Source organism: Corvus kubaryi, unplaced genomic scaffold (genome assembly GCF_017639235.1).
Source record: "Corvus kubaryi isolate FWS band 111438036 unplaced genomic scaffold, C.kubaryi_AGA036_p1.0 37300, whole genome shotgun sequence".
NCBI classification, from domain to species: domain Eukaryota; kingdom Metazoa; phylum Chordata; class Aves; order Passeriformes; family Corvidae; genus Corvus; species Corvus kubaryi.
Window position 1 is genome coordinate 5,654,960 of NW_024581093.1, and position 16,128 is coordinate 5,671,087.

The 16,128-nt window shown below is 50.4% G+C and overlaps 1 protein-coding gene across 1 annotated transcript; it reads left to right on the plus strand.

Moving 5' to 3' along the window:
- Positions 1–92: 92 nt before the first annotated feature.
- Positions 93–14,866, plus strand: LOC121664169 (hydrocephalus-inducing protein-like). The gene is made up of 15 exons (XM_042027239.1): positions 93–713; positions 885–1,028; positions 1,516–1,829; positions 3,403–3,586; positions 4,710–4,808; positions 5,512–5,721; positions 6,517–6,654; positions 8,212–8,389; positions 8,904–9,062; positions 9,167–9,420; positions 10,087–10,220; positions 11,230–11,366; positions 12,219–12,340; positions 12,416–12,543; positions 13,407–14,866. Exons 1-15 carry the CDS (start codon positions 513–515, stop codon positions 13,483–13,485), a joined length of 2,481 nt encoding a protein of 826 aa, XP_041883173.1. The 5' UTR covers positions 93–512; the 3' UTR covers positions 13,486–14,866.
- Positions 14,867–16,128: the final 1,262 nt, after the last annotated feature.

A 16,128-nucleotide genomic window follows, 5' to 3' on the forward strand; every position in this document is an offset into this window, starting at 1 on the left:
GGAGCAGCTTTCCTTTTCCTCTGAAGACAAACATGGGCAGAAGGCTGGTCTAGCCCTGAGTCCTAGAGGGGGAAAACTCAGTGTGCCAGCTCTAATGATCAGTGTGATGTCCATCCACGTGGGAAACTGTTCCCAGGGATCATTAGAATTGACAAATTGACTTTTGTCAATATTTCCATAACCACTCACCCCAGTCTCTCAGCCAGCCCTGGTGTCCCAAGGGCAGCCAGGTTTTGCAGCACCCTTGGAGAGCAGCTCAAGGGGAGATTTTAACAGAGTCTTGGGGTGTTCTCCTCTCTGTGCCTTTCTTCCCAGGGGAAGAGCAACTCTGCAGAGAAAATGCCAGCTAACCCTGGTGTGCATTCCCTGGCTCTAGGACCACTGGGCACAGATATTTAGAAGAAATAGGTGGCAGCACAGAAAGAAAAGAGGGCTGTTGAGGAGAGCAAAGACTAATTACAGTCACTAATAATAAGTGACAGGAATAGGGCCCATGGGTGGGTGGCAAGCCAATGTGGGGTGTTTGGCCTGCCAGCACCCACTGGGTGACAAGTGACTCTTGCATGCAGGAGGTGAAGGAGCAGCTGCTGTGTCACGCTTTGGTGGGGAAAGAGAAAGCAAAGAAAAAGATAATGCAAGTGAATGTCACCTGCGAGTTCATTTGCCCTGTTGTGCAAATGTCTTCCAGAGCAATCACTTTCCGTGTGGAGAAGGTAAGTTTCTGGATTGCATCTTGGCATTTAAAGATATAACTGTTAAATTGGCTGGAAGTAAATAGAGATGTATGCACTTCTGGGGTTGAAAAATGTGAAATGCATCAGAAGGGGAAGGAGGTCTATGGCTTGAGGGTTGAGGTTGTTTTCCCTTGTCTCCTGTTTCTGTAGAAACCCAGTGATGTCCTGACGCTGCAGTACAAGCCTCTGTCTTTAAAAAACATCTGCTCCCTTCCACTCAGCATTGTACTGGACTTGGAGCAGCCGTTCCGAATCTGTGATGTGAACCAGCAGCCCCTCCCTGCAGACTCCAAGGTGGGCATCTGTGGGCTCATTCTGTGGGGTTTGAAGAGGAGGGATATGGTGTTGAGAGGTCTGTTGAGAGGTCCTCGAGTTGAGAAGTTTATTCTGTAGTGTCAGCAGTGGATTGGCCTGAGCTGCATCAGCAGAGCTGCTGAAAGAAGCAAAATCTTACCTGAATTGCTAACATCCATGCTGGCTCTAAGACACAAGGAGAAGGGAGCAGGAAAGCAGATCGGGGCAAGCCATGCAGTAAAGGTGTCTCCTGGAAAGCATCCCAGCTCTCCAGCAGCCATCCCCTTGTATTGCTGCTGAGCACAGAAACGTGAGCCTGACAGGATCTCGGGCCAGAGCGTGGTGCCTGCAGTCAGACCCCCACTGTAAAGAAACGAGGGTGAACTGAGAAGCCCAGGCTGGGGTCACACTTTGAACATTTACTGTTTCCTGCTGTCAGACTGGGACTTGATCACAAAGGTGATTAATGCTCTTCATCTCCTTGCAGCCCATGGTGCTGGATGTAGGGGAGGAACTTCATTTCTGCATCCAGTTTAACCCAGCTTATGAGAACGATTTGAACAGCCGGGTAGCAGAGAGGGCACTCAGGGTGTCCTTCATGGAGCATCCTCATGAGGAGCACATCGCTGTTCAGGGAGAAGTCCACTTCCCAAATCTCCATCTCCAGGCCAAGGCCCTGGACTTCGGCTGTGTCATGAATGACACTAAACAAGTGCTGTACATGGAGATGACCAACTGCAGCCCACTTCCTGCCCTGTACCACTGGTCTTTCCAGACAGACAGCCAGGTGAACACCATAAGGTAGGTGCACCTTTGCCCTCTGCTTAAAGCTCTTCTTCCTGGTGTCCTGTTTGTACTTTGCAAAGACCAAGGCTGTTTGCTTGGGATTTGACAAAGTGTTCTTGAATTTCCCTTGTGGAAATAACACTGGCCAGCCATGATCAGGCTGGCAGTTCAGGGAATAGGTGATCTCCACCAGTTTGACACCAGACTGGAAACAATGTCCTCCAGCCAAACTGGGCTTGTAAGACATTCCCAACACTTTTCACGTAGCCTGTAACCTGGAGTCCTGATTTATTTCTGGAGCTACAAAGCCATGCTTAGGCACTTGGACAAGTGGATCTATGCGACCTCTTTTCCCTCCTTGCCAACCTGATTTGTGGTGCTTTCCTACAAAGCACCTACACAGAACATGGTGCTGCTGTTCCAATCTCTTACTGCTGCTTTGCTGTATGCCCCATAGTAGTTTCCCCTGGGAAGTAAAGCTGCTTTCTCTGTGGCTGAGGCAAAGACCACCTTTAACACCTGTTAAACCACACTCACCTTCCCAGAGCAGCTCTTTGGTGTTTGACAGAGATCAGCAGGGTCTGCAGCTTTAGGAACAGCTGCATCTGTTGGGGGGAGCACACGTCTGAACACACCTGGAAGCAGGGCCATCCAGGGCTGGGCTGTGCTTCCCAAGCCCAAGAGCAATCCTGCACTCATATTGGGGCACATCTATAAATACATTTCTGGCAGTTCCTCCTGCTGTGACCTCTCTGCAGAGTGCAGAAGTCTGGGCTGGGCACTTTTCATGACAGCAGCAAATGGTTTTTCCATAATGCCCCAGAAACCAAGCCAAGTTAACCACTGGGCACTGAAGTGCTGCTGTTACCAAGAACGGAGCTCATCCAGAAACAGCTTCCTTTAGGGAATTGGGATCTAGCTCAAAGGGAATGACCTCAATAGCTCTGAGGAGAGTTGTGTTTGACTGTGTGGGGAACACTTGCAGCCTGGCACGGTGTCAGGCAGGCACGGCTTGAGTGTGTCCCCAGCATGGCATTAGAAACACAAGCAGAGCACCTGCTGTGATTTAAAGCAGGGAATGTGACCTGAGTTACCTGGGAGTGTTGGAAAATAATAACTTCCCCCTAACCCTCCCAACAATGTTGGGGAAACACTCCACATAAACACCTGGGAGAGCTGCAGAGCTTCTGGCGTTGGCCTTGAGGGGGACGAGGAAGGGTTGGCGCTTTCAGACGGGTGCCAGGGGGGCTGTGCTGGCTCATCACTGGCCAGATCTGCCCCTTTGTGCTTCAGTCACACTTTTTTGCAGTTTCTCTCTTTTCCTTTCCTGCTGTGCTTTTTGCCTCCCCATGAGGTCTTCATCTCTGTTCTCTGTAGTTCCTCACTGCAAGCAGTTACCATCTGCAAGCCCAGCATCATCCCTGGGCTGTGCTGAGCATGGACCTGCTCCAGTCTGCTTTGGCAGTGGCTGTTACTGAGCTCACCACACCAGCACCCAGCCAGGGGCCACATCCCGATGAGGAGCTGCTCTTTCAGGCATCCCTCTCTCCCGCTACAGGGCCATGATCATAGTTATGTTATTTTCCAGGTTCCTCCCGTCACCACCTACATTCAAACCCCAGTCATCAAAGAAGGAGGAAGTGTTTCCAAGGAGACACTCCAAGACTGAAGGTGTGGAGGAGCCAACCGAAGCCCCGGAAGCAATACAGGATCCTGCTTGGGAGAATCCTGCCCAGCAGCCAGCAAATGCAGAGGACTCTCTGGAAGCAGAGGTAGATTTTCTTGCACATCTACCACTTGCATTGCCTCCCCAGCTTGCCACCAAAAAATCACGCTCGTGCCGACTTCCCTTTTTGCTGCCCTGCTGTCCTGTGCCCTGAGAGTGGGCTGGGCAGCAGGGCCAGTGGCTGGACATGAGGTGTGTGGGGAGGGAGAAAGAGGATAGTTTTGCTTGGAGAAGCTCGCTCAGATCCTGCAGACCTATGCTGAGTTTGGGATTTTTTTGGCTTATTTTCTTTACGATGTCAAATGAGGTCTTTATCTGCATCATGATGAGAAGACTTCCAGCTTCCTTCGTGTGTCAAGCTGTGACGAGCCCTGATCTCCATGTACCCGCTTCCCAAGCCAGCTCGAGTGCTCACACCTCTGCCTTCACCCAACAGCTGCTATTGCAGTGACAGCCCCAGAGCTGTCTTTTATAGAGCAAGACCTTGCAAAGTGACTGTCTCTTCCTCCAAGCAAGGAAAAAGGCCTTTGCTCTGCCAACTTGCCTGGTGAACATCAGCACTCTGGAGTGGAAAGTGGGTCCTTGTTCTGCATCATGTGGAACAGAGGCTGCTCATGGGGAAATACGACGAAAGGAAGCAGAGCAGTTTCTCAAAGTGTCGATGTTGGCATTAAGTTTAAGGAGAGGGGTTGTACCTGCTCACACACAACACCGTTCTGAATCAGGAGAAACAAAGCCCTATAGATGCAATGAATAGTGTGGCTGAATGTTTTCAGATAGAAGCATAAAATCATCTTTATTTCCTGGTTGTTGTCATGTATGCACAAGTAAACCAGGGAAATTCAAGTGGTCATCCTAGAATCCTGGAATGGTTTGGCTTGGAAGAGACCTTCAGAAATTGTGTAGTTCCAGCCCTCCCTGCCTGAGTGCTGGGGGCACCCAGTTCCCTTGTGCAAGTTTGATGTAGGAAGTGTAGATGGAACCCAGGTCTCATCTGTAGGTGGGCTTGGACCCACACTCGACTGCTGGCATGGACATTTCCACACTTGATTTGTGCCCAGGTCCCTTCTCAGCCGCTCCTGGTGTGGTGAGGTGGTGGAGCCTGCAGCAGAGTGATCTTGCTCAGACCAGCCAGCTGCTCACTGCAGCCTGTGGTGCTTGTTTTCCAGGAGCTGTCATCCACTGCTGTGGAGCCTCAGAAGCTGGTGAGGATGAGGGGATTGAGTCAATTCACAGCAGTGGAGCACCTCAACTTGGGAATACAGGAGGTAAGTGGGAATCTGTCTCACTTCCATGTTTCCAATGTGGAAAGCGGTTGTGTAGCCCCCACTCCCACTGGTGGCCCTCAGCATAGCCCACAGAGGGGCCTCGCATCCCTCCAAGCCCATCACAAAGCTCTGCTGAAGCAGCTGGTCACTGGAGAGGCCATGTGGGACATCTTGTAGGGCTGCCCCAGGACATTCCCTGTGCAGCACCTGTGGAAGGCATTGCTCCCATTTACCTCATCAGGTGGTTGACAGGAAAGTTTGGTAGGAACTTTTGCTGTAGCAGCTTGAGAAAGCAGCACGTAGATCAGAGAGAGAGGGAAAAGCCTCAGAAGTCAGATGAGCTGGGCTAGAGTCCTTCCCCCAGCTCCACGGGGCTCCCGCCTCCGAGTCTCCTGTTTTTCTGAAGGCAGCAAGAAGTGTTTCTAAAGGCAAATTCTGCAGCAGAGAGAATTTCTTGCTGCCGGGAAACACTCCAGTTTACTTTAATGTAGTGATACAAATTGATAAGTGATGATGGGAGAAGACTTTCCCCATGGTCCCTCCACTGGTCAGTGGCATGGACACAGGATGAGAACTGGGTGATTCTGGCTGTGTTTGGGGAGTAGGCCCCTCCAGAGCTGACTGTACTTTACTCCAAGCCACAGCTGCTCTTCTGCATGCATTTCCACGCTCAGCACCTCGATCTCTCCTCCCCTCCCTCCAGGTTTTCAATGTCCAGCCACTGTGGGGTGTGCTGCCACCGGGCCAGAGCGAGCTGGTCACCTTCAGCTTCTTTGGCCATGCCAACATCGTCGCCCGTGTCACGGCGCTCTGCCACGTGGAGGGGGGCCCCACCTACGAGGTGGCGCTGGCCGGGGCGGCTTCATGCCCCAGCTACCAGCTGGACATGGAGGAGATCGACTGGGGGCTGCAGGTACTGCACACTTCTCCTGGCACAGCTCCTTGGCTTGGAATCACAGCCAGCGGGTTCCTGCCCACCTCGATGCCAGGCTCTGTCCCCTTCTCAGCTCCTCTGTTGGCTCTGGGGCTTAGAATACAGCCTTTGAGGGATATGTCCAGCATCCAAGCTGGTTTAAAACGGCCATCTCCATCCCTCCCCTCCCCCCCGGCCGAGGGACATAACACCCTCCTCTTCAAGGCACCTAACACTGCCTCCTGGGGAAGGCAGGGCCCCAGTGAAGATGTCCAGAGGGGTGTGTCCCTGAGACATCCCTCCACTGCTCTGCTCCTAAAGCTTGAGCTTCAAGGAAATGCTCTTGTCTAATGCTCTCTTAATCCACAAAATAATCCAGGGAGGAAGTTGGGCTTTCAGTCACTGTAGCTGAAGAGAATGTCCCAGAATAATCCCCACTTTACTTCTTTTCAGTTAAAAGCCCACAGATACTTCCAGCTGCTGGCCCTGTCTGTGTTGCCCTATGTGTCTCTCTTGTCACCAATATTTCTTGCCAATATTTGCATGCAGGTGCCTTTTCTTCTGGAATGCCTCAGTGCCACCTCCTTTGTTTCCCCTGGCTGTTGGTGACCCCTCAGAGTGCAGAGGACCTGTGTCTTCTGGTTCATTTATTACTGGCCCTTGCATGGTTTTACCACCCCTCTGTAGCTGCATTGTTGCATTGTGGCTGTTTGCTTTCAACCCCGTGGAAGAGGAAGGAGCTTCCCAGCATCAGGCCTTTATCTATAACTTCCCGCTCCTCTATCCTCTCTCCAGGTATTTAACCAAGTCCTCAAAGCAGAGGTCACCCTGCGGAACACCGGGGTGGTTGAATTCACCTACGTGGTGCCAAACAGCAGCACCGGCACTGCAGCAAACCCTCTGCCTGGTGTGCCCGTGGTCGTGCCCACCACAGTGAGTAGCACAAGTATTTGGCTCTGGCCTTGTATCAGGTAGCCCAGGAGAGGGTTAAAGGAAAAAAGCAGGAAAAAGAAGGAAAAAAAGCGGGGGGGTGGGGGGGTGAAACACCAAACCCAGCCCTGAGAGATAGGGCTGTGAGCAATTGCTGCTGGGGGCAGAGAGGTCACGTAAGTGCTCACCTAAGGGACTCCCCCGTGGCCTTGGCTGGCAGGTACCACTGGCCAGAGGCACGAGTGCTGGGCTCTCTGGCTGATACTGGAGTTGGGTGCTGCTGACTTTACTGAGGGTCACCTTATTCCTTGTCCCTGCCTCCCCACTGCCAGCACTAAGCAGCATTTACATAATCCTTGCTTGGGCCTGAAAATGCTTTGCCAGAAATTGTCACAGCCTCTGTACTGGTTCCTCCCTCCTCCAGCTTTGCTTCTCTGCAGCAGCTGCTTTGTGGGGCAGTGAGGGGGCCAGGGAGGAGTGGGGCTGAAAGACCAAGGAGAAGAGTTTGCAGCATCCCACCATCCTAGCTTCTCAGTCCTGCCTGGATGTCTCGGAGCTTTGGCAGCATTCCTGTCTTTGGCCCTCTTTGGAGTGGGCAGAGGAAGCCAAATGGCTTTCTCACTGTTTCATGCCTGTCTCGTCCAAGGGATGACACGCTGGTGCCCTCTTCCTGCGAGCACCCGCAGACACAGCTCTGCGTGGGCCCCGCACTCAGTTGCTGGAGCAGCATCCAGGTGCTGGCAGCTTGGCCGGGCTCCTTTTGGCTGCAGCCGTGTTGTGTGCCGGAGGAACTCGGGAGAGCGAGTGGCAGGGTTTGTCCTGCTCAGCTGCTTCTCCCTGCAGTGCCAACAGGAATGGGGAGCCGAGGGCCCCGCCCAGTGTACTGGGGCGAGCCAAGGAAAGCTGCAGCTGCGTCCTGTCACCCAGAGCCGTGTTTTCCTTCAGCCTTGCTGGCGTGAGCCCAGCCTGGGGCTTGGACAGCATTTCTGGAAGCCCAAAGAGGAGGATGGCCCTTCCTGCCATCACTCTCATCCCCAGATCCCATCCTAGTCTCTGCTCCTGCATTTCCAGAGACGTATGTCTGCAAGAAGCCATGGGTCAGGATGAGCTTGGTGGAACTGCAGGGGCAGAAAGTGTTTTTGTTGGGATCAATAATAAGGGATCAGGCCCTTCGACACCAGCCTGGAATTGCTGATGTGCTGTGACAGGGCCTGCTGGCCCTCCTGAGAGTGCAGGTGCTTCACTCCTCTTCCACAGAGCCTGGCAAAAGAGCTTTTATTTATTGAGCATGGCCCTTGCTGGCAGAGGGCAAATGCCGTGAGCAGCAGAGCTGTGTTCACATCAGGCTGTGCTGGGGCTGCAGCCTTTCGAGCCCTCAGGAGGACACACTGCACCCCAGGGTTGGAGGTGCAAGCTTTTGGGCACAAGAAAGTTAGAAAGTGATGTGGTCTGATATTTTCTTCTAGATAAGAACCTGTCTTCTAAGCCTGTCTGTCCCCTGATCCATCCCCATCAAACCTTCTTTGATGCATTCCCTTTCTCCTCTCCCGTCCCTTGCAGGGTTCCATTGCGCCTGGCAAAGAGCAAGTGTTGAAAGTCTATTACCTGCCAGGAAGGCCAAGAGTCTTCTGCACGACTTTCCAGGTTCAAGTGGGTTGTCTGGAACCAGCAGAAATCCGCCTGAAAGGAGAGGGGGCCTTCCCTGTGATTACCATGGACCTACCCTGGATGTTGAAAGGTCAGCACTGCCTGTCTTCTTCCAGGAAGATCCCCTGTTTTTTCCTGTACCATAGCGCATTGGGCAGCTCACACCCATGTCCACCAAGTCTGGAGGTTGCAGGGCTGCCAGACCAACACTTGACCTCTCTGGTTGCTTCCTGAGTCTTGAGCAGTTGAGCCCATTTGGGCTTTCTCCCAGGAACCATCCTGCAGATCTTGCCAGCATATTGTTGGAGGCCTGGAAAGATGATGGCTAGGCAGAAAAGCTCAGGGAAGCTGTAAGAGAGGCTGGCAGGACTTTTGGCAGGGTTGGATTTGCTTGACATTGCAGAGGATGAGATGCTCCTCTGTGAGGTGGAAGATAAGTGAGAGTGAACATGAGGACTCAGAGAGGAGCAGCAGCATCCACTTTTCATAGATGGCTTGAGGGGTTTGTTTCTGGGAGAGGCCAGTATTGGGGAAGTGGGACTTCCTATCTTAAATGGGATTGGCAATGTACCCACGCTTCTATTTGTGGATAATTTTTCCTTCAGGAAATAAAAAATATGAGAAGATACTGAAAGAGATAAGACACAACATGGAAATACCCATAAAGGGCAGCGAACCATCTATTCTGAACCTGGAACAATGCACGGATGACTCTGATGCCAAGAAGGAGCAGTGTTCACTTTCTGTAGAGGACTCGGAGGAGGGTTTGTTTCTGGGAGAGGCCAGTGTTGGGGAAATGGAACTTCCCTACTTAAATGGGATTGGCAATGTGCCTAGTCTTCTATTTAAGGATAATTTTTTTCTTCAGAAAGTGAAGAGATACTGCAAGAGGAAGAAGAAAACCTGGAGGAAGAAGGACAGAGAAGTGAATCATATTATCTGTGGTCATCTGCAGTCATGGAGTCGCCCATGGAGTCGTCCCGGAAGTCATCCAGGAAGTTGTCGATGAAATCATTGATGGAGTCATTGATGGAGCCATCCATGGAGTCATTTATGAAGTCATTCATGGAGCCACCCATGGAGTCCTCCCCAGAGTCATACAAGGATGAGTCTGGCACCATTGTAAGAACAGCTGCTCCCCCATTTGGCAGATGCCAACTTCCCCATGTCACTTGAGCCCCTTGCACCCCATAGTAGCTTTCTGGTGCCCTGCTGGCACTTGAAACCTCCCTGCCCATACCTGGCCACGACCATGTGTCTGCTCAGCATTGCCCCAGGGGCTGCCCCTCTGGTCATGATCCCTCATGGAGATGCATTAACTTCCCAGTTACCCCAGGGAGGGATCCTGAAGGCCATGCTCAAGGGATGGAAGGAGAAGCAGGTAATTTCTGGGAAGCTGGCTGTTCCCAACCCAAGCCCTGCAAGGTTTACAGACCTTAACAGCAGCAGCTTGACTGTGCCATGGGATTGTGTTGGCAGTGCTTTTTTCCAAACTGCTTTGGCACTGGCTGAGGGCAGGCAAGTATTTGGAGCTCTGGAAGGTTCTTGGCTTGTCTGTGCGTCTGGCCAGATCAGCTTTGCTAACAGTGGCTGGGCAGGCAAAGATGCTGGAGTTACTTCCCTGGAGATGAGGTCCTGGCTAAGAGAGCAGGCGGTGTCACAGACACTGAGCAGCCAGACAGGAGCACCCCATCTCCCCTCTCAACAAGAGCAGGGTGGGATCCTTCTATCAGATGCAAACCTTGGGGAAGACCTTTGCTAACCATACACTGTCTTTTCTTTTGTCAGTGGGAGACTTGGATGCAGATGGAGATAGAGAAGAAGCTGATAGAGGATCGTGTTCTGGAGCTGGAGAGAGCTGTCGCCTCCTGTGGCCCGAAGGACAGGGTCTTTAATAAGCAGATGCGCCAGAGTCTTGTCAAGTGAGTAGGGACTCCTGTCCCCACGTCCAGGTGCCCTGTGGGTAACACTCAGCAGTGCCCTCTGCTCCTGGGAGCTCCTTGTGTCTGCAGAACTGGGAATAGCTGGGGACTTCAGAAAGGGTCTGGTCCTGCTGGCTGTGACATGCTCTCTGTGAGCAGCTGAGTGCCCTCCCTTCCCCACCATCATGCTGAACTTGGGACTGCTCAGCTTCCCACAAGTGTGGGGCTCTGTTCCTAGAGCTGTGGGGGTCCAGTGCAGACCATCAAGCCCTTACAGAGGCAGCACAGACACCGTCCCTGCTGACAACTCCAAGCTGCTATCTTGGTTCCAACTAACAGAGCACACTGAGCAAGAGGTCGACAAACCCTTGGAAACCCTAAGTCAGGTAGCTTGCATGCTGGTGAGGTGGCAGGTCTTACCTAGGTAATTTTCTCTGTGCTCCTTCATAATGCAGCACAGGCACAGGAGGTTCTACTTCAGGAAGAAGATGCTCTGCAAAACAGTTCATTCATGTGCTTTCCTGAGTTGGATTGCTCTGGGAAAGGACCTTCCTGTGAATTTTGCCAGTATTGATTGTTACATTTATTGATGCTGTTTTGGTGGCAATGCTGGTTGCAGAGCAGGTAAATCTTGTACAGGCAAATCTTATTCCTAGGCCCCAAAGCAATTTCAGGCTCAGGCTGTACACCAGGCTAAGCAGTTTCACTGAGACCACTGGCGGCCCAGTGTCCTCACCTCTACTGGATTTTCATAGCAGGGGAGCTGTGACCAGTGTCCATTTTAAACTAATTTTATTTTCAGGTATCACTGGTAGCTAATAAAACCTAGGACCTGCACTCCCTGTGATTTCTCAAAGTAATTGCCAAGTGGTCAGGCCTTGAGTTTCATAAGCTTGAGTTGAATTTTTACAGCACTGAATCCAGAATTATCCACTTTATTTGTATCTTCCATCCACTTGAAGATGTAGCCAGGCTGTGGTTTAAGGACTGTCCTTACTCCTTCTTCCAGCATTGAGCTGTCAGAGTACATCCTGAGGATGGGCAAGGTCCCTCTCAATGAATCTGTAAGTCATACTGTGACCATCAGCAACCCCGGGCTGCTGCCAGTGTCCTTCCAGGCCGATGGAAGTGTCCTGCAGCACACAGGTAAGAGTGCTGGAGAGACTTCCTGTGGGCATGAAGAGGCTGTCTTGAGCAGATTAGCTTAAGCCACTAAACATGGGGCAGGGTTTTGAGTGTTTTCCTCCTGGGGCCCCTGCTGGGAGCTTCAGAGCCTGAACTCTCCTGGCCAGCCATGCCCAAGGACCTGGCCTGCCTGGAATTGCCTTAATGCTTCAGTGTAGGGGCCAGATGGGCTCATCACCCTGGTCACCTCTCAGCATCTTCTGCCCTTCGCTCCCATGAGCATCAAGCACAGAGTTTTTGGGCACTCTGTGAACTTGTGTTGCAAACTCGTGGGATCTGTTGTGATTTGGAAGTGCTTTGTTTAGAGTTCACACTGTCACAGCGCTTGTGTTAAGCCTTTATTGAGAAAATAGACTGTGATATCCTCTGGTGGATCAAAAGAGGCTTCCAAAAGAGGCCTTGAGGCAAGGCTGCACTTCCATCAAACAGTGGCTCACTGTGTCTAAGGGGAGCTCAGGTGTCTCCCCTAAGTTGTTGTCACAGAAACAGCACAGCATGGGGGGATCTTAATTGGAAATTCTCCTTTGTAGAGCTCTGTGCAACCTTCACTGAGGTGCCTAATGAAGGAATTGCTGGTGCTCCTCAGCTGATCTGTTTTGGTTTTACCATCCAAGGTGGACCTTGGATGCTGGCTGTGAAAGCCCTTTGTCTTTGAGTGGTGGGTGACAAGGGAAAAACAGCAGAAGCATCTCCAGAAATGCAGAAGGGTCTTTCCCAGAGATGCCAGCCAGGACACCTGTATGACCTTAACGTGCTTGTGACACATTTCCTCTTGCTTGTGTATCTCAGCTGCTTTATTTTCATCCATTCAAGGTTTCAGCGTGGACCTGGACCAGGTGCAGGGCCTGACATACTGCCACTCCCACAAATTTGAAGTGCACTTTAATAGTGCCAACCTGCCACTGGGAGAAGTGGATGTGCTCCTGCCCATCAAGGTACCACAGCTTTTTGGGCTAGCACAGTAGCAGATGTCACCTGGACTCCCAGCTGAATCCTCTGTCCTTCTCTAGGTAGCAGGAGGCTGCACAGTTCACATCCATTTCTATGCCACTGTGATTGACACCTTCTCCACCAAATGCAAATTACCCAGAAAGAGACAGAAGAGCAATGGCAGCAAGATCTTGAGGAGCTCCAAAAGGTCTTTTGACTTTTCTTTGTTAAGGTGATGATACAGTTGGGGTCTCTCGGTTTCAGCAGAAGCCAAGGACTCTTAGTGCACCCAAAAATCAAATCCTGTGGCTCCTACTCAAAGATGCTTTGGTTGGAGAGCTTTGGTTGCTGCCCCAGGGATGAGGAATGCTCACTTCAGCAATAACATCCTTGCATCAATCAGTTGCACGATTTTTCCAGTCGGGAAAGGGAGGTGTTTACAGTGGCCTGGCAGAGAGCTGTATTGCTGAGCAGAGAAAAGGGGTTTTGCTCACAGGCTGGTGTCCAACATCTCTCCAGGGCCTCTTCAGCTGAGGGGGTTCCCCAGCATCATGCTGGGTCTGGGAGGGTTGTTCCTACTTGGGAAACTGGAGGAGCAGTAGCTGTGCTCCCTCTCAAAGCTGCCTTTACTTGTGGCCACCCCACCCTCCATACTTTGAGCTCTCAGATAGATACTGCCATAATCAGGTGATAAGATTTCTGAGCCACTTTCTGAACTTGGAGAGCTTGTGGTGTGTTCTCTCTTGTGACTGAGAGAGATTTGTATTTAAGTGTTTATACCTATAAAGTAAATAGAGTATTCAGAGTCAGTAAAGGGTCAAGCACCAGCCAACTCTTCTTCACTTGCTGGGTAAATAGCAGGAAGGGCAACTGAACTGGTGACCTTCCTGATTTCCAAATGGCCTTATTTAGGGTAGCCCTCATTTACTTTCCTCGTTGGTGTATGATTCCATGAAGCATTTTCCTCGTGTTCTGGAATACAGAGGTTAAGCAGGAAAAATTGTTATTTTTTTAAAAAACTTTGCCTATTTCCATACCTGTGTGATTGAAATGACATGGTTTCTTCTCCAGTGGTACTGCCAACCTTGCAAGTTCATCTGAGGATAAAGAACCTGAATCTTCCATATATTCCTCAAAAGACAAACCTTGAAAAGTTCAGTCCTGAAGTTCTTTCTGAAACTGGTAATGTCTTTATGAAGAAGTTTTTTTACACTAAGCCAGTGAATGCTTTTACATGTGATCACATGGAATTTCACTTACTCTGAAGGACTCAATGAATGAAGAAGCTTAACTGAGTGATAAGAACCTGGAGGACTGGCATCAGCACCCCTCGTTTACCAATAAAGCAGAGAAAATAATGTCACATGCAAAGAAATCTGTGAACGCTGAGCTCTGTACCCAGGCATGGTGCAAATTTCATGAGATCCTGTGCAGTTTTTCTCTTCTCCCCAAAGAAGCTCTTCAGGACGGAGAACTGAATTCTGTCCACCTCTGTGAAGCACCTGGAGCTTTTATAGCCAGCCTTAACCACTACTTGAAGTCCCACCATGTCCCTTGCCATTGGAATTGGGTAGCTAATACTCTAAACCCGTATCATGAAGCCAATGACACCCTTATGATGATCATGGATGACCGTCTGATAGCAAATACGTTACCGTGGTGGTACTTTGGCCCAGGTAACACTGGGGATTGTGGCAGACTCGTAGAGAGAAGATTCATGGTCAGGTGTGAGATGGATGACAATGATTATGTGGATAATTATGACTAAACTTGTTGCTAATACAGTATCTAATTATTGTCAATGCAGTATAAAATATAAGCAGGTCTAAAGGGTTTTAATATAAGCAGGTTTGGCTAGAAATGTAGAGGTTTAGAGTCTTTGGCACTGCAGAACTCACACTGACAAAGTAACAAAGCACCTCTGGAGCCACTTCAGGATTTTATCTCCAGACGTGACTGGATCTTAGTTGGATCTGCACTCAGAGGCACCAGGAAGCCTGGTGGGGCATGCAAGGAGCTCAAGTGGCACAGGGGGAGGGTGGCACGTGCCTTTCAACACTTGCTCCTTGCCAGGCACAATGGAACCCTGCAGGGGATGGGAGAAGAGGGAGGGAATGAACCAAAGAAGCTTTGATGGGGGATGGCTCAGGGGACAGACAGGCTGAGAAGACAGGTTCTCATCTAGAAGAAAACATCAGCCCACATCACCTTCGAACTTCCTTGTGCCCAAAAGCTCGAGCCTCTGAGCCCAGGGTGCAGCGTGTCCTCCTGAGGACTCACAAGCCCCAGCACAGCCTGCTGTGAGCACAGCTCTGCTGCTAACAGGACTTGCCCTCTGCCAGCAAGAGCCATGTTGAGCAAATAAAAGCTCTTTTGCCAGATGCTTTGTAAAAAAATCTCATCTGACTATATTATTTGCCTTGTTTTTATAAGATTACACAACATTTTACTTGGCATAGTTGGCAGGATGCCAAAAGGGTTTTGGGGAGTCAGGGCTGTGCCCCTTCTCCTTTAGGGATAGAATGGGTGAAGGAGAAGGGATTGGACCTGGAGGAGGTGATAGAGAGACGCAGCAGTGCCGCTGCGGCAGAAGAGGAGATGGTAAAGAGACCGCGTGTGCCACCTTGGGAGCGTGCCTGGTACAGGCACAGGCACATTGCGATGATTCCAGAAGACTGGAAGTAGAGAAACAGCTAGAAACAGGTGTCATAAAACAACTAACAGGGAAGGAGAGCAAATATGTTTATTGGAATGAAGGATTAAAATAAAGCTGTCATAAAAAAAAAAAAAAAAAAAAAAAAAGATTATCCGCTTCTGGATGGTGACAGCAGCTGTGGATCCAGAGGGCAGGTATGGGGATATTTGGGGAGCTTCTGATGAAGTTCTGCAGGATTAGGGGAGTTAGAGGAAAGAAGCATGTGGCCCCTTATTTAAAAAGGTCTGTAGGTCCACATGGCCAATATTGCCTCTACCACTGTACACCCAACCCCAGGGATGGGGCTGGAACTTGGTGCACTACAACCTAAACTTTTGTGTAGCCCAGGGGAAACAGAAACTGAGTGTTTGTGGAGAGTCTCTGTACTAAGGGGAGATCAGATCGTGGGAAGTGACAAAGAATTGTGTGGGTTTGGGGGTCCTGGAATGGGTTTGAGTGATGGGCCAGCAGGTGTGGTTTAGGTGAATTAAGAACCAGCAAAGGTGTCAGGGCAGTGGTCACAGTACCAAGGCTGCCAGAGTTCAGAAGTGTTTGGACAGTGCCCTCAGGCACATGGTGTGATTGTTGGGGCTGTCCTGTGCAGGGCCAGGAGCTGGACTCAATGATCCTTGTGGGTCCGTTCCAATGGAGGATAAACTCTGATAAAGGCAGACATTTTTCCTCATGCACACTTTCTCACATTTCCTGGTAAATTAAGGAAGTGAGCAACCACACCTCAGGGAATTAAGAGGTTAATTCTGTAGGAAGGCACCTTATTATGATAACAAAAAACCCTGTGCTGCTGCTCAGTGCAAACATTTTTCTTCTCTTTCAACCCTGCACCTTTCTGTATTCTAATCCAGCCTGTACCCTTGCAATATTTTTCTTCTACCAGTTTTGACTATTTTTGGTTGTCACATTTCTGTGTATTTTCAAATGTCAGCCCTAGAAGGGGACTTGAAGAATGTTTATTTTAAATTGCTTTTATGATTCTAAGGGAAAACCTTAAGGTCATAACAATTCCTCTAGAGATTAATAGTGACTCCCTTTTTGGGTTCTGTACCTATTTCTAGAAATTGGGGGGGGGGGGGGGGGGGG